The sequence below is a fragment of the Musca vetustissima genome, unplaced genomic scaffold (genome assembly GCF_032173495.1).
Source record: "Musca vetustissima isolate MV318-11 ecotype Yass unplaced genomic scaffold, APGP_CSIRO_Mvet_v1 utg63507, whole genome shotgun sequence".
Taxonomy (NCBI): Eukaryota; Metazoa; Arthropoda; class Insecta; order Diptera; family Muscidae; genus Musca; species Musca vetustissima.
The window spans coordinates 51,467-76,833 of record NW_026881172.1 but is presented as its reverse complement, the minus strand read 5'-3'; the positions used below and the strand labels follow the sequence as shown (position 1 = coordinate 76,833).

At 32.3% G+C, this 25,367-nt stretch overlaps 1 protein-coding gene across 1 annotated transcript in view; it reads left to right on the top strand.

Moving 5' to 3' along the window:
• LOC133327202 (signal transducer and activator of transcription B) overlaps window positions 1-25,367 on the top strand; it is a 38,308-nt gene that overhangs the window by 6,142 nt on the left and 6,799 nt on the right. Inside the window, exons 2-6 of the mRNA XM_061535766.1 lie at window positions 19,101-19,235; window positions 19,310-19,763; window positions 19,834-19,961; window positions 23,397-23,435; window positions 23,827-23,969. Of these exons, the coding sequence (XP_061391750.1) occupies window positions 19,101-19,235; window positions 19,310-19,763; window positions 19,834-19,961; window positions 23,397-23,435; window positions 23,827-23,969 (899 nt within the window). The remainder of the gene's footprint in view (window positions 1-19,100; window positions 19,236-19,309; window positions 19,764-19,833; window positions 19,962-23,396; window positions 23,436-23,826; window positions 23,970-25,367) is intronic.

Below are 25,367 nucleotides of genomic sequence, written 5' to 3'. Positions count from 1 at the left end.
AGGTCACCGAACACAAAAAATCGGTATATATAATACATCCCAGTAAAATATCGATATTAAAATGAATATATAAAAATAATTTATAATTTTGGGTTATTTTGATACTTACCTCATAATAGGGTCATTTTGACCAACAAAACATAATTTTTTGGGTTTGATGTTAAGGAAAAAAATATTCTCCATCAAATTTTACTATAGGTCACCGAACACAAGAAATCGTTATATAGAATATATCTCAGTGAAATATCGATATTAAATCTGATATATAAAAATAATTTATAATTTTGCGTTATTTTGGTGTTCACTTCATAATTGGTCCTAATCGACCCCAAAAATTAATTTTTAAGGGTAGGTTTTAAGGGAAAAATAACTCTACATAAAATTTCATTATAGACAACTGAATACAAGAAATCGGTATATATAATACATATCAGTAAAATATCGGCATTAGTTAAAAAAAAAAAAAACAAAAATAATTTCTCATTTTGGGTTATTTTGATACTTACATCATAATTGGACCCATTCGACAACCAAAACATAATTTTTTGGCGTTGGTATTAAGGACGAAAATATTCTCCATAAAATTTCACTATAAGTGCCCGACTACAAGAAATCGGTATATAATATATATATCTGTGAATTATGGGTTTTAAATTCGACATATTCAAATCATTTTTAATATAGAGTTATTTTGATACTCACTTCATCATTGGGCCCATTTGACCACCAAAACATAATTTTAAGGGATTGATGTTGAGGAAGAAAATATTCTCCATCGGATTCCACCATAGGCGTCCGAATACAAGAAATCGGTATATATAATATATATCATTGAAATATCGATATTAAATTTAATATATAAGACTTATTTAAAATGTTGATTTATTTTGGTAATTACTTCATAATAGGGCCCTTTTGATCCCAAATTTTATGGGGATATTGTTAAGAAAGAAAATACTCTCCATCAAATTTCACTATATGTGTTCGTACATAATAAATCGGTATATATAATATATATGGGTGAAATAATGATTTTAAATTGGTTATATAAAAACAAATGTTCATATAGGTTTATTTTGCTGTATGCTTCATAACTGCACCCAATGGACCTTCAAATCTTTATTTAATGGGGATAGTCTCAGGGAGGAACATAATCTCCATCGAATTTCTAAACATATTTCCAAACAAAAGAAATCGGTATATATAATATTTATACCTAAAATATCCATGATCATGTGAATATAAAAAAATAAAAATTTCTTATTTTGGGTTATTTTGATATTTGCTGCAGAATTGAGTCAATTGACGCCCAAAACTTCATTTTTTGGGGATAATTTTAAGGAAGAAAATATTCTAAATTATTCTCCATAAAATTTTAATAAAATATCGATGACAATTTGGTTATACAAAAACCATTTCCCATTTTAGATTTTTTTATCCATGAAATCGGTATATATAATATATAGCATTAAAATGCCGTTTTGATTTTGAATATATATAACTAATTTCTCATTTTGGTTTATTTTTGGAATTTGCTGTCTAATTAGGACCAATTGGCCCTCAAAACTTAATTTTAGAGCTTCGGTGTTAAGGGAAAATCAATTCCCCATAAAATTTCATTGAAGGTCACCGAACACCAGAAGTCGGTATATATAATATATTTTATTAAAATACCGCTTTGAATGTGAATATATAAACCTAATTTCTCGTGTTGGGTTATTTTTGGTATTTGCTGCCTAATTGGGCCCAATTGACCCTCAAAACAGCATTTTAGGGCTGCGGTGTTAAGGGAAAATCAATTCCGCATAAAATTTCATTGAAGGTCACCGAACACTAGAAATCGCTACATGTAATATATCTCTGTGAAATATCGCCATCAATTTGGGTGTAACAAAATAATTTCTGATTTGTCTTATTCTGGCACCTTTTCCTTCAGCGGACCCAAATTACCCCTACATCTTAACTTTTGGGGGTTGGTTGTAAGGGAAAAAATATTCTCCACCATATTTTACTATATGTCTCCTAACACAAGAAATCGATAGCTATACTATATATCAGTCAAATAGTTGGGTCATTTGGGACAATAAATTTGGTATACTTTTTTTGGTTTAATTTGAAATTTGGTGCAACTATGATCTCAAGGTCCAATTTTTGGGAAGGATGTCAAGCGGAAAAATATTCTTCATTAAATTTCCTTACAATTTGCCATTGGCATCGAATCTGTAAAGAAACCCCCATACCTCAAAATTTTTCCTTTTAAAAAGAGATTTTCCCTTATGGGAGACCCTTTGCTTATTCATAGATCGTCTTTTTCATTATGTCAGCTTCGAAAAATGTTGAATATTTTTGTAAATGTTTTGTGTTTTTTTTTTTTAATTTTACAGTCTATAGTAATTAAAAATTTTGTTTATGACATATGTTCGCCTTATGGTGTTGAATACATTAAGCGAATTTTTTTATATGTTTCTGCTTAATTGAATCATATAGCAAAAACAACAGCAACAACTGTAAAAAATAAACATTATTGCTCATCACAGCAAATGAGCCAGATGAAAATTTAAGCGAAAAACACACCAAGGGGTGACTTTATTTGCGAACAATTTGTGCCAAGGTACAACCAGAGAAATGAATATTTAGAAACAAATTGACTTTTTGGTGTTCAGATTTTTTTCTTTTTGCATTATGAAAATTTAAATAAACAAACATTTATTTTTCAAATGAACTATAATACATAAAAACATGGCAAAGAGAAAAACATTAAGAAAAAATCATTTTGTAAACATAGAAAGACAACAAATGGGAAATGTTTATAAAAATAACAAAAAAAGAAAATTTAATAAAAAGAAGAAGGGGAAAATCTAAGAATTAACTTTTTCTTTTTCTCACTTGGAAAAATATAAAAAACTATGAATGAGATCAGCACAAAACTGCCAATAACATTGGGAAGAATAAACAATCAACACATGGAAATGGAAAACTAATCAACCGAATAATGGAAAGTGGAGATAAAGAAGAACGTGGAAGAAGAAGAAATTACAAAAAAATCTGTAATTGTGTTTACATGAAAGCTAATAAGATTAGCCCCAATTTTTTCTATTGTGTATGTGTTCACTTGTGAAAATAATGAAAGTTAGGTTATGTTTTGAAGAATATTGGAAATTATTGAAACACATAGAAAGTAAAAAAAAACAGAATCATTGAATTATAGCCGATTACATATAAACCATTTTCCTCCGGCATAATAGTTACCTCTCCCTCAGAAAAATAATAACAATTAAATAATTGGGAACCAGATTATTATAGTCATTTTATCGATATGTATTCAAAATTCCAATTTCTATTGTTTAGAGACGGATATTGAAATTTGATGCAGAAAATATTTTTCCTTAACACTAACCCCGTAAAACGAAGTTTTGAGGGTCAATTGCGTCCATTGTGGCAGCAAGTATCAAAATAACAAAAAATAATAAATGATTTTTTCTATACTCGCATTAATGTCAATATTTCACAGATATATATTATATATACAGACTTCATATATTCGGTGACATATAGTGAAATTAGATGAAGAATATTTTCTTCCTTAACACTATCCCCTTAAAATGTAGCTTTGGGGGGTAATTGGGTCCATTCTGGGTGCAAATGCCAAAACAGCTAAAAATTAAGAAAATGTTTTTCTATATACACATTAATATCGAAATTTCAACAATATATATTTAATATACAGATTTCATGTGTTCGGTGACATTAGGTGAAATTTGATGGGGATTTCATATATTCGGTGACATATAGTGAAATTCGATGCAGAATATTTTCTCCCTTAATATTATCCGCGTAAAATTAAGTTTTGAGGTATAATTGGCTTCATTCTGGGAGCATATACCAAAATAACTAAAAATAAGAAAACATTTTTATATATTCACATTAATGCCGATATTTCACAGATATATATATATTATATATACCGATTTTTCATGTTCGCAAACTTATAGTGAAATTTGATGGAGAATATTTCCTCCCTTACCACTAACCCCGTAAAATGAAGTTTGGAGGGGTAATTGGGTCCATTCTGATTGCATGTACCAAAGTAGCTAAAAATCACATTAATGCCGATATTTCATAGATATATATTATATATACCGATTTCTTGTATTCCGGAACTGATAATGAAATTTGATGGAGAACATTTCCTCCCTTACCACTAACCCCATAAAATAAAGTTTGGAGGGGTAATTGTGTCCATTCTGGGTGTACCAAAATAGCTAAAAATAAGAAATTAATTTTATATATCCAAATTAATACCGATATTGCATAGATATATATTATATATACCGATTTTTCATGAAATTATTGAAATTTATATATTTTTTTCCTTAACATCATCCCCTTAAAACAAAGTTTTAAGGGTCAATTGGACCCAATTTTGGTGAAAGTACTAAAATTAATCAAAATGAGAAATTTTTTTTAATACACAAAATAATAACAATGTTGCTTTCATATATGATATAGCGGCTGATTTTTTGTGTTCGGTGACCTATAGTGAAATTCGATGGAGAACACATTTTCCCTTTACATCAACCCCTTAAAATTAAGTTTAAGGGGTACATTGGCTCAAGTATGGAGCAAGTATCAAAATAACTTGAAATGAGAAATTTTTTTAATATATGCAAATAAATTCCCATATATCACAGTTATATATTATATACCGATTTCTTGTGTTCCGGGACTTATAATGAAATTTGATGGAGAACAATTTTTCCCTTAATACCAACCCCATAAAATTAAGTTTTGGGGCTATATTGGCCCTTTTAAGGATCAAGTACCAACATAACATAAAATCGGAAATTATTTTTAAATATCTAAATTAATACCGATATTTCACTGATATATATTATATCTAGCGATTTATTGTGTTCAGTGACCTATAGTGAAATTTTATGGAGCATATTTTCTACCTTATCACCATACTCTTAAAGTGATGTTTTGGTGGTCAGTTCGGCCCATTTGGGAGACAAGTAACAAATTGACATAAAGTTAATAAATTTGATTTATATTTAAATTTAGACCGCTTTAATGATGTTAATGTTTAATATTATATACACTGATTTCTTGTGTTCGGTGATCTATATTGAAATTTGATGGAGAATATTTTCTACTTTAGCACCATACCCTTAAAGTGCCCAAAGGTCCAATTCGGCTCAATTGGGGGAGAAGTACAAAAAAAAAAAAAAAAAAAAAACTTAAAATGAAAGAATTCCATTTATATATCAAAGTGTGCATCGTTATTTTACTGTTAAATATTTACCGATTTCATGTGTTCGGTGGCCTATAGTGAAATTTGATGAAGAATATTTTGTAACTTTATACCACCTCCATAATATGAAGTGTTGTAGGTCAATTTAGACCAATTATTGAATAAGTAGCAGAAAACCTCAAAATGGAATTTTATATAATCAAATTAATTCCGATATTTTATAGATATATACTATAAATAACGATTTCTTGTGTTCGGTGACCTATAGTAAAATTTAATGGAGAATAATTGTTCCCTTAATACAAACCCTGTAAAATAAAGGTTTAGGTGCGAAATGGGCTCTGGTTTGGATGAAGTACCAAAAATAACCCAAAATAAGAAATTATGTTTATAATCTGAAATCCATACCGATATTTCATGGATATATATTTATTATAACGATGTTTCGGATTCGGTGACCTATAGTGAAATTTTGTGGAGAACAACGTTTCTCTTAATGTCAAGCTTGTTAAATGAAGTATTAGGTGTGAAATTGTGGATGAGTAAGAAAAATTGGAAATTATTGGTAAATATCCACATGTGTTTAGATTTTTCTTAGATATATGTATATTAAATATGGGGATTTCTTGTGTTCGGTGGCCTACAGTAAAATTTGTTGTATATTTTTCCCATTTCCCATCAACATCACAAAATTTTAATAAAAGCTTATTTTTTGCGTTTTTGTGCAAATTTGTCACTATTTAATTTTTATTACAAAATTTTTAATTTTTTTTTTTTTTTGTTATCAAAATATGTTATCAAAATTTCTTATGAGCTACTAATTTATTTAATTTTTGAAGTTTTTTTATTCCTTAATTTTTTCCACAGTTTCTAATTAATTATAATGGCAAGAGATAATTGATTGGACAATTAGTAGCAATAATTATTTTCATATCTCTTAATTGGAAAGTTCGATAAAAAAATAAAATAAAAAAAAAACAGAAGAAGATAAAACAAAAAAAACACCAGCTATCCATCGATACCACCCCATGATCGCCGCACCATTAATTGAGCTGAATCATGTTCATGCTCCAACGTCTCAATGGATGACAGCTAGGTAGGCCGAAGAAGAAGATAACATTGAGAATTGCTTACTTAGAAATAAATACTTTTTTAATGATGGTATTCGATTTTAATCGAAACCAAAAGCGTAAAAATGTGAACGAACATCATGTAAACAATTGATTAGGGTCAGGGTAGAGGGGTTAATTGGTAAAAAAATGGGGTGATGGCCTCTTCAAGAATTTAGGCCTAGTTATTAGTCATGAGGAGATTATTTGGAATTACTACAAATATATAAAGAAAGTAAAAGGGGGAAATTTGATGGTGGAAAAGGAAAGTGAAAGCTTTTCCCATGTGGAAAATTATTTGAAAAAGGTGGAAAGTAAAAAGAATTAAAAGCAAGAATTTGTTTCTACAGAAAAAAATTAATTGGTATTATAACCAGGGATTTTCGTGATTATGGAATATCTATAAATCAAATCAGCATTCCGCTATGTATTTTTGTTTTCATTTTCAAACAAAAAAAATCTCCAAAGAATAAAATCCGCAAAAATCCCCATCTTAACCCCTGACATGAACATGATTTCTTTTGTAATCCCTTCCAGACATTTTTTCCATACCATATGGACATCATTTCTTTACATTTTCCATTTCCTCATTCCGAAGGAATATTTATTGCTTCAAAACTGTCAAACTCTGGAATAATTGACATAAAACACTTGTTCCCAGCCTAAAATGCAATGGTTGATAAACATGAGCAATATTTTCCTTATGGCCACAAATCAAAGCAAAACAAAATATTTTTAGAAATTTGAAATCATCAGCGAACATGGAAAATCTGTTTTGTGAAAAAGAAAAACAGTTTCGATGCATATTTCGATGACGAATGTCAACAGTGTTTGTGTTTGTGTGGCATCTACGACTGTGAAAATCATCAAAGCAAAAAATGACAAATGATTTGTTTTCACTAAATGACAGCTATCATGGATAAACATCGATGAATCAGAGATTCTTAAACTTTTTATAGTTTTTTTTTTTTTAATTTTTTATTCAGAAAATTTGGAAAAATTTACAAAATTTGAAGGCGTACTAAATGCTTATATGGGCACTTCCGCAGTCACTTACACGAGTACTATCAGTGGTAAAAAATTTGAGGGCCTCCGGTTATTATCTTTCGAGATAAAAGCCACAAAAGAGCGGTTATATATACTTTTTATATATACTTATATATATTTTTTACATTCTTTACATAAATAAGAGATATCAAGCATTATTATTGCAAAATTTCAAAATTTGGCATATCCTTTGTTTGTTTATAAATATTGAAAATGTTGACCTTTTGTGGGGGAGGTACCAGAAAGTGTTGACCAATGGGTCATCTTGGCTTTATAAAGATAATAGGTTGTACAAAGTTTGGCTCAAATCAGACAATCTATTAGCCTGATATTGGACTAAATAATATTAAAAATGTTAACCGTCTGTGGGGAAGGCACCAGAAGGAGTGGACCAATGGGTATCATCTTCAATCTTAATCTATTATTTTCCATTAGCCTGGTAGTGAATTTATACATATTTTGACCCTCTGTGAAGGAAATACAAGAAGGAGTGGACCAATGGGCCCTATTTTCCTACCTGATCTAGGCTTGGTAAATATATCGTTAAAATCGGATAGCCCGCTCGCATATTATTAAAAAAATAATTTTTAGCACAATTTTAACCATTTTGTGGGGTAGGTCTCTCTTACATTTTTTTTTAAAAAATTAAATAATGAACTTAAAATTTTAATTTAAGGCATATTTTAGTTATTAAAAATCTATTTCAGAGAACCTATCACCGAAATTTATTTTTAAAGCGATTTTTTGCTATATGGAAAATTTCCCTCCAAAATCTTCAAAAAAAAAAACTTAATTTTTTTACAAAATCCGGATATTTATTTATTTATTTAAATTCAAACAAGTGAGCGGAGTCGGACGGTGCCGACCATGCGATACCCTACACAACTTCCACAAAAATTTAACATTCTGTGGTTCTATATTCTGAGCTTGGGCAATATTTCATTTTAGTTGCACCCTCTTGCCCAATTAGATGTCAACAGTACTTCTTCTTTACACTGACATATGTCAACAAATATTACTAATATTCAGTACATAACTTCTAATTACTTGTCCAGATTCCCTTCACCGTGGATTGTGTTGAGATGTTCGGCATTCAATTGTGGCCTATAGATCGACTCGAAAAAACACAAACCATACGTGGATCCTCACTGAAAATTTCAAAGCGATCAGCGCTATATTTCCGTCCTCTAGTGTGGTAATATATGTATACGTAAGCACCTGTAAATATTTAAGTGTATCTCCCATATCCGAGTACATACGACATTATAATTGGTATCAATTTAAAGGTCAACCACTCCTCTTGGATATACTATCAACTTCTGGGGTCTATATCCTTCAGGGGTAAATATATACGCCACAGAATGTACATTTTGTTATTTTTCACACAAAAGTCAGGTTCAATTTGACCCGTTAAATATTGACCGATCTTTATTAAAACAGGCATGCTTAATCTTGGCCCCGATCCCCTTCTACATGTATAAATTTGAGATGTTTGGGCCGTAATTGCGGTCTCTGAAGCGACCAGAAGAAGTGTTTGGTCCATTTCATCACCTAAATATTAACCGATCTTTATCAAACATAATAAGGGTCTTCATTGGCCAGAACCCATCCTACATGCAAAATTTCGTGAAGATTGGTCCATAACTGTGGCCTGTTTCGTGTTTAAAAAATTATAATGGGCATACGGACAGACGTTCGGACGGACACACATGTCTAAATCGGCATAGCTAGTCGAGATATGACGATCGGTATACATAAAGGTGGGTCTAGGAACAATATTTTGCGGCGTTACAAACTTTTGGGGCTGCACAAAGCTATAATACCTAGAGATGGTATTTACCGGGTAAATACCCAAGGGGTGGGTAAATACCCTACGTGGGTAAATACTTGGGTAAATACCAGAGTTTTTACCCAAAAATTGGGTATAAACTCATTAACTGACGAACCATTTGACATAGGCGGCCAAAATTTTGCATAGATGTTTTTAATGTCAAAGCAAATATAGAAATCCAAAATGGGGTCCCTGGGTCCAAGTTCTGATATAGCTCCCATATAACCGTATATACCGATTTAAGGTATTTTTTGTCTATTAGACACATTTTACAACCAAATTGGCTGTAATTTGGCACAAAGTGTTCTCTTTGGGTACCAAATGTCCATGCAAAAATGTATGTATGTAGGTCCATGTTTACTTGTAGCCCCCATACAAACGTACCCTATTTTGAGTATTTACCCAGAAATTGGGTATAAACTCAACTGCCGAACCACCCAAATAAATACCCACAAATGGGTATTTACCCAATTTACCGGGTATTTACCCTTTGGGTATTTACAAACTGCCCATCTCTAATAATACCCTGACAACATAGTTGTGTAGGGTATAAAAATAAAAATTCCCATTGGTCTATAATTTATAATATTTTTGTTGTTGTTGTTTTTGTATAATTACATCTCATATTAAACTAACGTTTTTTTTATTGCCCAAAGTGTCTAGCATGTAAACGATTTTTAGCACTCACACTCTCTCTGTGTTTAGTTCATTGGCCATTTTTAGAATGTTTGAATATCGTATCAAACCCCAACCACACAACATAAATTAATAGCACAAACAGAACAAAATATTTGGCTAGCCACAAAAGCACTGAGTTAGCCAAAAGATTGTGGTTCTCAATAAAAAAATATCAAAACTCTCACAAAAGCAAAAACAGAATACAAAACAAAAACAAAAAATTAAAAACAATTTTTTTCTTTGCTTTTTGTTTATATCAGTTGGACAGTTCCGACAGCCAACCAGCCTGCCAACATGTTGGATGTTCTCAAAATTTTTATATACAAAAATTTGGCGTTTTGTGTTAGCAAATGTTTATAATTTGTTTAAAACAGTGGCGCTCTTACCCATACCCTACCCCACCTCCCTCTCTAATAGCATGTAAGTGTGTGTGTGTGTCTGTTTGTCGGTCTGTTATGGCTAAATGATAAATTAAGAAATTTTGTAGCATTTATTTTTTTGGCCAAAACAAAAAAATAGTTGTTCTCTGTTGTTGTTGTGCCCCTCCATTAAAAGTTGTGATTTGTTTGATGTGGTAGTTTTGGTTGGTTTGGTTGCCTAGGGTTGGGTTGGCTGCTTGGCATGGCCAAAATAAATTTCTTTTTTTGCCGAAATAAAACAAAAAATCTGAAAAGCAAAATTTCGCCATGCTTTTGGGTGTTCTGTAGTATTCTGCTCTATTCGATTCTGTTTCTTTATACCAACCTCTAGCCATTGTCTAGAGAACTACCATTGCCTGCCTGTATGTTTGTCTATGTCTTCTTTGTAAGAATGTTGAAACTATTGCGAGAATTTCTTGGCCTTTTTTGTTGTATTCTTTCTTTTTGTTTTTGTTGTGGACTCGGGTTCCTAAACTAAAAAAACATTTGTTTTGGAGAGTATGAAATTTTTACTTTTAGTTGTTGGCCATCTTACAACGTGTGTTGATGACGACGACACCAACATCGACAATTCTCCCGGCACAGATATCGCGCGCGTACTTCAAGTTTTTATTTCTTGAAATTTTTTTTCTTTGCGTTTTTTTTTTTGCTTTCGTTTTAACCCGTAAAGAAAAAACGAAATATAAATAAATAATTATTGCTTCCGTCATTTCATTTCTTTTTTTTTCTTTTTCGGATTCCATTGTTTTGGTTACGGTTTTCGTTTCATTTGATGGCCTGGTTATTATTATTGTTGTTATTGTAAATTCCCGCTAAATGGTGACATTATTTAAAAAAAATCGTGTTTTCGGTACCTACTGAAAAAAACGTCCTGTGTGTCTATAGCAGTGTCTTGCGGTGTTCGGTTTTATGACGTGTTTTATTTCGGGTTTTATTTATTTTTTATTGAGGAGTTAAATTTGAGTTGAAAAACGAGATTTGCTTTTGTGGGAAAATAATTCAAAACTGTGTGTGTGAAAAAAGAAAAAAATAAAAAAAAACAAAAATTACAACAATAACAAATTGTATAAAATTCATAATTTTGTGTTTACTTGACTGGTTTCGGCTCTCGATCATTGAAAATCGAAGTGATCACGACGTTTTGTCTTTGGTTTACTGGCTGGCTTCCTTCATGGCCTCTTTGAACTGTTGGGATCTGGCTCAGCAGTCAACCTCTAGGTGGCGTTGTGTTTCGATGTGGAAATTTAAGGGGGACACCCCCTTTAGAAAATTACCCAAAAATTCTAAAAATTAAATAAAAAGTAATGTGAATAAAATGTGATTAAATATTATTAAAAATTTGGTTGTCTTATTTGACAATAGATGGCTCTGTGCCAAATTAAAATTGATCATGTATCATTGTATAATAATTTAATTAATAATTAAAAATAATTATTATAAATAAAAAAAAAAAATGAACCAGTGAGCGGAGCAGTATAGTCAGACAGGGCCGACCATACTATACCCTACACTACTACGACGGAGTTCTAACTTTCTAAAGAAATTTATTCCGAGTCTGGGAAATATTTCGTGATAGTTGCACCCTCTTGCCCGATTGGAGGTCAACAGAACCTATTCCCTACACCGAATATTACTAATATTCAGCACAGCCCTTCTTATTACTTTTCCAGATTAACTTCAGCGTGGGTTGTATGGTGATGATCGGCTTATAACTGTGGCCTATATATCGATTCGGAAAAATTGCAAAACATTAAGTTTTCGGTCCACTTCATGCCAAAATTATTATCTGATCATCACCGAAAATTATAGGGGTTTTCATTGACCACATCTGGAACCTCATGGAACTGTTCAAAGCGATCAGCGTTATATTTCCGCCCTCCAGTGTGGTAATGGGCTTCTAAATAATATATGGATACGTAAGCATCTGTAAATATTTAAGTTTCTCTCCCACATCCGAGTACATACGACAATATATCGACACCTCCGAACCATAGTATGCTATGTCGACTTAGCGTGTTTTAAAGTTCTTTACGTTTTTAGATACTACGGTCCTTAATTTATATTCTCTGAAATTTTGGTAATCATCCATCCAATCCAAACCAAAGTTTTAAGCAAAAAATGTACTTAGCATGACCCGTAAGATATATGAAACTTCCATACTTTGAGAGCTTCTACTGAAAAATTCACTTTTCAGACATAGCATACTATGGTTCGGAGGCGTCGATATATGGTATCAAATTAAAGGTCTTGTATATACTATCAACTTCTCGGGTCTATGTCCTTCAAGGGTAAATATATACGCTATAGAATACAAATTTTCTCACATAAAAGTCTGGGTCCACTTGACCCGCCAAATATTAACCGATGTTTATAGAAACATTCATGCTTATTCTTTGACTCGATCCCCTTCTCCATGTAAAAATTCGCGATGTTCAGGCCATAATTGCGGCCTCTGGAGCGACCAGAAAAACCGACAAAAATAAAGTTTTTGGTCCATTTCATCCCCTTAATATTAACCGATCTCTACCAAAAACAATAGGGGTCTTCATTGGGCAGAACCCATCCCACATCCCACAAAATTTCGTGAAGATTGGTCCATAACTGTGGCCTGTATCGTGTTTACAAATTATAATGAACAGATGGGCGGAGGGACGGACACACATGTCTAGATCGACTCAGCTAGTCGAGATATGACGATCGGTATACTTAAAGGTGGGTCTAGGACCAATATTTCGCGGCGTTACAAACTCTTAGGGCTGCACAAAGCTATAATACCCTGACAACATAGTTGTGTAGGGCATAAAAAGTTCCCAAAATTTTGCGAAAATTGAATACTTTTATGACTTTATTTTTATATTCTTCACCACACTTTGGTACAGGTTCCTTTTGAGAATATGCATAGAATCGATTTATCGGACAGGCATAAATCGACCGTCTGTCTGTCCATTTTAAATAGTAAACAAAGTACAGGTCGTATTTATCATTCGATTTAGATGAAATTTGGCACAGTTCATTTATTTGACCCAAGGACGAACCCTTTTGAAATTGGGAAAAATCGGTTCAGATTTAGATATGGCTCCCATATATATTTTCGTCCGATTTAAGATAAATGGTGCACCAAAGTCCCTATATCTGTTTCGATTTTCACGAAATTTGGTACAGCCTAACGAATTAAGTCTAGAACAATGTGTGCTAAGTTTCGTAAAAATCTGATCAGATTTAGATATAGCTTAAATATATATAGTTTCGCCCGATTTTAGGTAAATAGTGCACCAAGGTCCCTATATATGTTTCGATTTTCACGAAAATTGGTACAGCCTAATGAATTAAGTCTAGAATAATGTGTGCTAAGTTTCGTGAAAATCAGTTCAGATTTCGATATAGCTCCCATATATAGTTTCGTCCGATTTAATGTAAATGGTATACCAAAGACCCTATATGTCTTTCGATTTGGACGAAATTTGGCATAGAGTACTGAATTAGGTCAAGAATGTTGTATGTTAAGTTTCGTGAAAATCGGTTCAGATTTAGATATAGCTGCCATATATATTTTCGTCCGATTTTAGGTAAATGGTGCACCAAAGTCCCTATATATGTTTCGATTTGCATGAAATTTTGCATTGGGTACTGAATTAAGTCAAGAATGATGTGTGTTTTGTTTCGTTGAAATCGGTTCAGATTTCGATATAGCTTCTATATCTGACCAAATGAAAAATTTAGTATAGGTTGCAGAATGACATGTTTATGGATCCAATTTCATTTTACTGGTCCTTTAAAAATGCGACGTCTGTTAGGATTCATCCGTTGAATATACCCAAAGTGGTGAAGGGTATCATATAGTTTCCTTACTGGTTTTTCCCTTGGTTCAATGAGATAAAATTTCTTCTATATTTTTCTATAGAATTATCCTCTTCTTGCGCCCGAAGTTCTAGACATGTTGCTATAGTTTTTCAAAAATAAAAAGAATATTGTATTTTTTCATTTCTTTTTTCATACTACCCACTTTCAGACATTGTTACATTATTTCTTTTCATTTCATACACTCATATCTTGTTGACATGTGTGCGTGTGTTGCGTTGTGTTGCCATTAAATGTCCAGATTTCTTTGACAACTTTTTTTCTTGCCACAATATTTTTTTATTTTTTTGTCTTCCTCACTCAACCGCAACATATATGTATTTCAACAATGTGTTGCAATCGTTCTCTTTTTCCGGTCAACTTAGTTTTTTTTTCGACACTATTTCTTCTTCTTGTTCTCTACATCAACAAATTATTTTACACAGTGGCGTTTTGTTTATTTTTTCATTATTTTATAGTATTTTTTATTTGTTTTTTTTTTTTTATTCGAAGTTAACTTCAATTTTTTTCATTCATAATTTTTTTCGAGATAAATTTGTTTTCGATTCCCTCTTCTTTCAATCTCCCCCATACCCTTTTTATTTACTACATTTATCGATATGCACCCACACACACATGCATTCATACATTCTTCAATTTATTCTTTGTGTTCTTGAAGAGTCGATGCGTCAGTCAATCAGCCAATCGCAAAGTGTGAATGATTTCATTCATGTTCGACATGAAGCATGAACATGATGAATCGCACTCAGTATTGGCAAATTTTTTATGGCTTCATTTTTCGGATTTTTTTCTCAATCAGAAAACAGGGTGGATTTTTTTCGAGAAAATAAAAATATACTTTTCTAAAAAAATAGGCTACATAAATGGGGCTGAGGAATAGCAGATTTTTTTTCTCCAGGCCCAACTGGGGTTTAAATTTTCTATGGAAAAAATGTCCTCAGGCCTCTTAAGGTGACAAAATTTTCATCACCCCATCTGAAGTGATATTTTTCTATAGAAAAAATGTCCTCAAGCCCACCTAAGGTTGTATTCTTCTCAGGGGTCCTATGACATTTTTTCTATAGAAAAAAAAATTTTTTATAAAAATGTTTTCCTTTGGAAAAATATTTCCCCAGGGACGTAAGGTTATATTTTTCTATAATTTTTTTTTTCCTCAGGATCCTTGATGTTATAATTTTCTGTAAAAAAATGCAGGCTCCTGAGTTGATAATTTTTATAATTTTTTTTTTCAAGAACCCTGGGTGGATATTTTTCTTTAGAACATTTTTCCTCAGACCTCCTGAAAATTTGTCATCAGGCACTCTGGTTATAACTTTCAAACTAATTTTTTTCTCAGGCCTCCTGAGGTTGTATGATCTAAAAAAAATTTGTCATCAGGACCTCTGAGGTTGTATTATTTATTATTTTCAATAGAAAAATTTTTCTCAGGCCTCCTGAGGTAATTTTTTCTATGAAAAATTGTTCAAATGTCCCCTCTGAGGTTATAATTTTCAAACTAATTTTTTTCCTCAGGCCTCCTGAGGTTCTATTTTCTAACAAAAATTTGTCATCAAGACCTCTGAGGTTGTATTATTTATTATTTTCTATAGAAAAATTTTTCTTATGCCTCCTGAGGTAATTTTTTCTATGAAAAATTGTTCAAATGTCCCCTCTGAGGTTATAACTTTCTAACTAATTTTTTCCTCAGGCCTCCTGAGGTTATATTTTCTCTCAGGCCTCCTGAGTTTATATTTCCTATGAAAATTTTTTCATCAGTCCCCTCTGAGGTTATAATTTTCTAACTAATTTTTCCTTAAGCACCCTGAGGTTATATTTTCTATAGAAAAATTTCCTCAGTTCGCTTGAGGTCGTATTTTTCAGGCATTCTGAGGTTATATTTTCTTTAGAAAAATTTTCCTCAGGCGTCCTGAGGCCCTTTTTAATGAAAAATGTTTCCTCAGTTTTCCCGTAGGTTATAATTTTTATAATCAGGCTGTGCAGACGGTTATAATTTTCTATAAAAAAATTTTCCGTCAGGCCAGTCTGGGGGTTATAATTTTCTATAGAAAATTTTCCCTCAAGCCAGTCTGAGGGTTATAATTTTCTATAAAAAATTTTCCGTCAGGCCCCCAGCCTGAGGGTTAACATTTTCAATAGAAAATTTTCCGTCAGGCCTCCTGAAAAGATGACCTCGGAGGTCATAATTTTTTATAGAAAAAAATTATCAGGCCTCTGAGGCTATAATTTCCTATAGAAAACTTTTCAATAGGTCCCCCGAGGTTATACTTTTTTATGGTTTTTTTTTCTCAGGCCCTCCTGAGGTTCCTTAGATCTCTGATAGAAAAATAATTAAATTTTGTATATTTAAATCCGTGGCACCCTGTACACCTTATCATTCATTTTGAAAAGAGAACTTTCAAAACAGAGAGAGTAAAGACGACACCAGCCAACCCTCCTCAGAGCAAACCATAAACGAAGTCAATGTGCTGAGCCAGCCCCATCAAGTAAACAAGCAAACTTAGTGATTAATTCAATTTATGAACCGCAAAGTGAAACATTTAAAGTTTTGTTTTTAACAGAGAAGACATAATTGAAACAAAAACAACAACACCAACAAAAAATTAGTAGTAGGAAGAGATGCAAAATATAGGCAATTAACGCCTTCGCTATTAGACAAAAATTTTAACAACGAGAGATTCGCCATCCACCACCGCCAACAGCACAGCACTGCACTGCATCACACATCAGTGGCAACGATAGCTGCTGACAGTTAGAGGCTCCGCAAAGCTGTAGTAATTTTTTGAAATTTTTGTTGTTGTACAACAAGACAAAGATAATTTTTCTTTTGTGGAAAAATATTGCAAAAAAAAAATCTGCTAAACAAAACAAATTGCCAACCCGCCACCCATCAAGCCCACCCAACTCCCATCCCTGCAATGTTAAATTCAACTGATAAAGCTGCAACAACAACAACAACAGCAAAAGTCGTTGCTGTCATCTTTTCAATAAGAAAACAAAAACATTGAATACGAAGAAGTCAAGTGAAGCGAACGAGTGATTTGATTCAGGCTGCGGAAGGCCCATCATCCTCATCATCACCATCCGCCAAGGAAACCGCCAAGTTCAAGAAACCGCAGTAGTACTCGGAAGTCCGTGTGTGTGTGTGAGTCTTTGTGGACAGACGTAGTTTGAACAAATGTTTCTGAAAGGTCCCATGGCGACGACGTTGGCGGCGGACAGTAGTTTTGTGGATGAAGTGCTTAAAGATATTTTGGGTTTGAAAAATGATTGTGTTAGTATTGAGAAAAAAAAACAACAACAAAAAATAAAAAAATCCAATACAAATAAATTTCAAAAAAATTTCTCAGGACCTTATAGATCATTTTCCGTCAGGTCCACTGAGGTTATAATTTTCTAAAGAAAAATTGATTCTATAGAAAAAATTCCGTCAGGACCCTGAGGAGACTTTTTCTATAGAAAAAATTTCCTCAGGCCCCCTGAGGAGACTTTTTTCTACAGAAAAAAATTCCTCAGGCCCCCTGAGGAGACTTTTTCTATAGAAAAAATTTCCTCAGGACCCTGAGGACGACTTTTTTCTATAGAAAAAATTTCCTCAGGACCCTGAGGACGACTTTTTTCTATAGAAAAAATTTCCTCAGGACCCTGAGGACGACTTTTTTCTATAGAAAAAATTTCCTCATCACCCTGAGGACGACTTTTTTCTATAGAAAAAATTTCCTCAGGACACTGAGGACGACTTTTTTCTATAGAAAAAACTTCCTCAGGACCCTGAGGACGACTTTTTTCTATAGAAACAATTTCCTCAGACCAAACCAGGAGACTTTTCTATCGAAAAAATTTCCTCAGACCACCTGAGGAGACTTTTTTCTATAGAAAAAATTTCCTCAGACCACCTGAGGAGGCTTTTTTCTATAGAAAAAATTTCCTCAGACCACCTGAGGAGACTTTTTTGTATAGAAAAAATTTCCACAGACCACCTGAGGAGACTTTTTTGTATAGAAAAAATTTCCTCAGACCACCTGAGGAGACTTTTTTCTATAGAAAAAATTCCGTCAGGACCCTGAGGAGACTTTTTTCTATAGAAAAAATTTCCTCAGGCCCCCTGAGGAGACTTTTTTCTATAGAAAAAATTCCGTCAGGACCCTGAGTAGACTTTTTTCTATAGAAAAAATTCCGTCAGGACCCTGAGTAGACTTTTTTCTATAGAAAAAATTTCCTCAGGCCCCCTAAGGAGACTTTTCTATAGAAAACATTTCCTCAGACCACCTGAGGAGACTTTTTTCTATAGAAAAAATTTCCTCAGACCACCTGAGGAGACTTTTTTCTATAGAAAAAATTTCCTCAGACCACCTGAGGAGACTTTTTTCTATAGAAAAAATTTCCTCAGGCCACCTGAGAAGACTTTTTTCTATAGAAAAAAATTTCCTCAGGCCCCATGAGGAGACTTTTCTATAGAAAAAAATTTCCTCAGGCCCCATGAGGAGACTTTTTTCTATAGAAAAAAATTTCCTCAGGCCCAATGAGGGGACTTTTTTCTACTTTTTTCCTCAGGCCCCCTGAGTAGACTTTTTTTCTGTAGAAAAAAATTCCTCAGGCCCCCTAAGGAGACTTTTATTCTATGGAAAAAATTTCCTCCGGCCTCTGAAGAGACTTTTTTCTATGGAAAATAATTCCTCAGGCCTCTATAGAAAAAAAAAAATCCTCAGGCCCCCTGAGCTGAGGACTTTTTTTCTATGGAAATCGATCAGTTCCTGTGGACCTTCTATCTTTTTCTATATTTTTAATTATTTTATTTATTTTTTATTAAATATTTATTTTTTTAATTCAATATTTTATTTTAGAAATTTTTTCAAACATTTTTTTAATTTTTACTAATTTTTACCTTTCCCATTTTTTCATTACAGCTGCAAATCCTACAGCAGCAAGTCACTGATCTGGCCGATACTCAAGTCATAGCAGAAGATCGCACCACACGCACAAGAACCGAATATGCTGTACTGCAGGCACGTTATGACATGCTCGAAGAGCAGCTCAGAGAAGTAAGTCCGAACAAATGTCCCCCTCACAAAAAATCCATAACTAATTCCAAAATTTCGTTCTTTCTTCCTCACAGACCGAATTGCGAGCCGAAGAACGCCTCGCCGAAGAACAAAAACGCAACCGTGAGCTATTGGCACGCGCCGAACGTGAAGCCTCCTTGCAAAATGAAAATTGTCAAATAAAAATCAAAACCATCGAAATCGAAGCGAATGCTTTGCGCGAAGAGAATCAACGTTTGCGTGTTCTCTGTGATAAACAAGCCAATGATTTACATCGTACCGAAGAGAAATTGGAATTGGCCCGTGACCGGATCGCTTCACTGCAACAGGATTTAGATGAGGCCTTGCAAAAGGAGCGAAAATATGAACAGGAAAAGAAAACTTCAGAGGAATTAATGTTGGAACTGAGCAAGGAGTTGGAACGTTTAAGGGCCGAGACAGGGCCGGCAATGCCCACAACATCACCCGAAGCCATAAGACTGGAGGAACTGCATCAGGAGCTGGAAGAAATGAGACAAAGGAATAAGGGTATATTAGACCTCTCTCTTCTACTTTTTTTTGTAAAATTTTATTAAATATTATCCCTCCTCTTTTTTAGGTTTGGAAGAACAAAACGAGGAATTGCAAGCAGCTGTCTTAACACGTGGCGTTGAAGAGGGCCGTCATCTGTTGAATGGCACCCTCAACAGTTTGGCTCAAGAACTTGAAGAAATGTCACAAGCCCAGGTAGGAGTCGATTGCCTATTTCTTCCCTTTCATCATAATGCAATTTTGATATGAGCACAATATCCCGCTATCATTTGTGAAAAGTTTTCGCCGCAGCACCCTCAAAAAAAACAGCTCGCCACATTTTTTTAGTTGCAAAGCTTAAGCTAAAAACCACTTAAGGCCTCTCTAGCTGTACCTCATGCTTGTCCTAGAATAAGCTATTAAAAAACATTATTATCAGGCCGCTGAGCGATATTTTTTTCTATAGAAAAACATTGTTCAGGCCCCTGAGAAAGGTTTTTTTTCCTAAAGAAAAAAATTGCTTCCGTGATTAAGTTTTTTCTGTAGAAAAAATTTGCTCAGCCCCTAAGCGATACTATTTTTTATAGAAAAAATCGTTCAGTCCCCTGAGCGATACTTTTTGCTCAGGCCCCTGAGGAGTTATTTGACTAAAGAAGAAATTTCATCAGGGGCCTGACAATTTTTTTCTATAAAAAACCATCCTCAAAAAATCTATTCAACTCTATAGAAAAAAATTGCTCAGTCCCCTGATGAAGGACTATGGTAAAAATTTTGCTCAGGCCCCTGAGGAAGGTTTTTTCTATAGATAAAATTAGCTCAGACGCACAGTGGGCGAAAAGGCTCATCTAGCGGCGTCTAGACGCCTGAGAAATGTTTTTTCCATAGACAAAAATTTTTATTTATCTGAGAATAGTTTCTCTATAGAAAACTAGCTCAGGCCCCTTGTGGTAGGTTATTGCATATAGAAAAAAATTGCTCATGTCCCTGAGGAGTTTTTTATATAGAAAAAATGCTTAGGTCTCTGTGGATAGTTTTTTATAAAAATAATCGCTCAGGCCCATGAGGAAATTTTCTATAGTTTTTTTTATAGAATAAATGCTGAGGCGTTAAAGGAAGTGTTTTTTTCTGTAGAAAAAAAAATGGTAGGCCCCAGAGAGATACTATTTTCTATAAAAAACGTCATTATCCTGAGAATACTTTTGTTTATAGAATGATAAATAATATAATGAGGAAGGTTTCTTCTATAGAAAAATACTTGATCAGATCCGCCGGAGGATGCTTTACAATAATCGGCCAGGTTTTTGTGTAGCCCCCATAGTACAGTACCCTCAAAATTTCCGTTTGAGAATTTTTCAGTCACGCTTTCCAACCGATTTGCCTATAATTTGGTAGTTTTGGTTCTGGTTAGGCGGAAAACTTTGCTATAAAAAATTATCTATATCGGTGTACGTTTTGGTGTAGCCCTCATAGAAGATTACTTTCGAATGTTCGATATTTTGAGGATTTAAGGCAGATTTTTTAACCGAATTTGCTCTTATGTGATATTTAAGCCTCTCATAGGGTATTTAAAGGTCTTACAAAAATTATTGATATCGGTCCACTTTTTCTTATAGTCTCCATATAACTGACCCGTTTTTCAACCGATTTGGCTCTAATTGTATATTATGGGTTCTCATTGGGTTGCAAGTCATCCTACCAAAAATTATCAATATTGCTCCATGTTTAGATATAGCTCTCATATAACGTTACCTCCCAATTTTCGATATTATGACGATTTCGTACACGTTTTTCAATCGATTTGGTTCTTATTTTATATTTTGGTTTCACATGGATTGACAAACCTCCCTACAAAAAATGATCAATATCGGTTTTTAGTTTTAGTGTAGGTCCCATATAGGGGTACCCTCCAACTTTAGGTATTTTAAGGATTTCCGACAAGTTTTTCAACCGAATTGACTCTATTCGATATTTTCGGTTCGCGTTAAGTGGAAAACCTGTCTACCAAAAATTAATCATATCGGCCCATGTTGAAGTCTTGCTCGGATCCCTCTAATTTCCGATATTTTCGCCCCCTTTTTCAACGGAATGGGATCGCATTTAATATATTGGATTTACGGATGTCTTATTTTTCTGCCACTGGCAAAGCTTTTTGGCCCACTAGAAATATTTTTGAATAAAAAAAATGATCGGTCACCCCAGATTTTGGTCGGTGCTCCTGGGGATTTGTTTAAGACTTTTATTGTCAGCATCCTTAGAATATTTTGTCCATATTTTTTCGAGAAAAAAGTCCTACGCTTGATCCCTGAGCCTACTCTTTTTCTGTAGATATATTTTTTGTTGTACAAAAAATTAAAAAGGCCCTTGACAATAATTTTAACAAGGCCCAGAAAATATGTTTTTGTATAGAAAATTACTCCGGCTTCCATGAAAATTTGTTAAAAAAAAGAACTGAGGCCTTCTGAGTATGATATTTTGAGAAAGCAAAGAAAATGTTCAGTCACCCTGAGATTAATTTTTCCGAGGCCTTTTTCTATTTTCCGGCTGCTAAGGGAAACTTTCTATAAATAAAAAAGTTAAAAAAAACTGCTAAGGTTCATTTGACTAATTTTCTCCCTAAAATAAAATTTGTTCGGGAACCTACAAATATTTTCTCCTCCAAAACATTTGGTCATGCTTCAAAAAACAATTTTTTTTCATACGAAAAGTTTCTAAGACCCTGAAGGGTATTATATTTAAATATTTGAGGATATATTTAAAAAAAAACATTACCGCAAGCTCTAAAGGATTGCCAGTCCTCCTGAGATTGATTTTTCGGAAGCTTTTTCTATTTTCCGGCATCCGAGGGAAATTTTCTATAAATAAAAAAGTTTAAAAACAGCTAAGGTCCGTAAGACTATTTTTCTCCACAGGAAAAAATATGCTCGGGAACCTGAGAAAAATTTCTCTTACAAAAATTTTTGTCTTGCCTCGAAATATTTTTTTTTTTCAAAAATGTTTATTAGACCCTGGAGGATATGATATTTTTGTTAATATGAAATAAGTAGGATGCTCATAGCTCATAAAAAAAATACTAGTCCCCAGTCCAGAAAAATAATATTCCTAAAAGTATTCTTAAAAAACTTCACGAATACTATTTAGAACCTAAATCCTTTTGAAATAAAGATTACTACCATCTTATTAAAATCCTTAGAAATTATTTTACAAAATCCTTTATTGAAGCACTCCCTGAAAAATTTTCTACAAAATCCTTTATTGAAGCACTAATGGTCCTTGAGAAATTCCTGCCTTGTAGAAAGGCTTCTTCATTTTCCAAAATACCTCAAGAAGTTCTCCTAAGGTCATTATTATTAAAATCTTCCTTTAATCCCAACAATTCAAATTCATTACCAAATCAAAGCACCACCCACCGAATTTCATCTGCATGTTTTGAAATTATTTACCTAACCTACATTCCATTTTTATTTTAAAATAACCCAAACCACATTGTTTTGTCCTTGTTTTATTAAAATTATCCTTTGTTTGTTTGCAAGCTTATGCAAGGAATTTTTTTTTTAAATTCCAAAATTTTGTTTATCACATCGAAAATATATTTTCATTTTTTTTTCTTTCTTCTTTTTATGTTTTTCATAATCGAAAAAAAAACAATTCCAGGATTCTGTGGATTCAGCCACATTAGCATCCTTAAGTCAGGTAATATTTGAAATAAAATGGATACCACCATCAATTCATATTTAAATGGTTTCATGTTTGTTTAAGTGTTCTATATTTTTTTTTGGTTAAGGAGTGTCATTATTATTAAAACCCTACATTTTTTTTCATTACAAATCATAAACCATTATTTTTTTGTGTTGAAAAATATAACTAACCTCTGGAATGCATTTTAAAAAAAATATTTAAAAATTTATGAAAAATCTGGAATGCAAAAATATTTAAAATTAAGGGAAATTGGTGAAATGTTTGGATTTGGGTGGAAGTTTTCAATTTTTTGTTAAATGTTTTTTGTTAATATTTTTATTGTTATTGTGTTTTTTACTAATTTTTAATCTATTTTTTCTTTTTATTTTATTTTTTCTTCTTATAGTTACAACAAGCCTTCCAAGAAAAAGAGGAAGAAAACACCCGCCTTAGACATTACATCGATACCATACTTTTGAATATTGTGGAGAAATGTCCTCAACTATTGGAAGTGAAAGCCATAAACAACAACAATAATAATACTAAAAAATAATATTAATAAATAATACAAATAATAATAATTACAATAACAAAACAACACAATCAAGGCCAATTATATTTAAAAAAAAGTTTTAATAATAATTATTATATTTTTTAGAGAACAAAAAATAAAAAAAACACTACTTCTTTTTTTAAAAAAATACAAAAAATGTAATTATATACAATAAATAAAAAAGAAAAACATAATATTCATTCAAATAGATTTTATGTTTTTTTGTTTTTCAAATAGTCCATAAGTTATTAGTTAACAACTCCCTTTACACACAACTATTACCACTCACTCACTTAATAATTATAAAACAAAAATAAATAAATAAAACAAATTTAGTTAATAAGTTAAATTATATACAAAACCCTAAATCATTATGGCATGTATCTCTAACATAACCTTAAATAATTAAATTTTTAGTATAGCTGAAAAAAAATCAAAATTTTATATATATACACATAGCTTTTGTAAAAAGTCAAAACCAACAAAATTTCCAAATTTTTTATATATACTTCTATTTTCTTTGTTAAATGTTAATAAGCTTTATATTTGTCTTTAACTTTTTTTCTTTAATTTTGTTTGTAACAAAAATGTCTATTATCTTTTTCTTTTGTATACAAAAATTAGTTTAAATTATTGGTTAAAACCATCATACACACAAAAACAAAATTAAGGCAACCCTTTATTGTTAATTTGTAATCTGTAAACTACTTTATATATATAAATACATACATACAATATAATTTTTCTTTTATTTTTTAAATAAAACTAATTGTTAATGTAGTCATTATAATATTATTATTTTTTGTGAAAAAAATACAAACAAATAAGAAAAAATATATATAAATAATTTTTATTAGAAAAAAAAACTAAAAAAAAAATTGTGGGATATTTTTGATTGGACACACATCATAATATTTTTTTCAAATTTAAATCAGGTTCGAAGATGAGGAATATTGTATTATGTAGGCCTTTCAAAAAATTCTACGCCCTTTATATGGCCTCAAAAAAATTATTTTTAAAAAATTCCACGCCTTTTGTAGGCCTAAAAAAATAATCCTTTAAAAATTCCACGCCCTTTATTTGGCCTCAAAAAAAAAAATTCTTACATACATCCACGCCTTATAATAGGTCTTAAAAAATTATTTCAAACATCCACGCCTTATAATAGGTCTTAAAAAATCCTTTCAAACATCCACGCCTTATAATAGGCCTTAAAAAATTCTTTCAAACATCCACGCCTTATAATAGGCCTTACAAAAATTTCTTTCAAACATCCAGGCCCTTTAATAGGCCTTACAAAAATTTCTTTCAAACATCCAGGCCCTTTAATAGGACTTAAAACAGTTCTCTCAAATATCCACGCCTTATTGTAGGCCCTAAAAACTTCTTTCAAA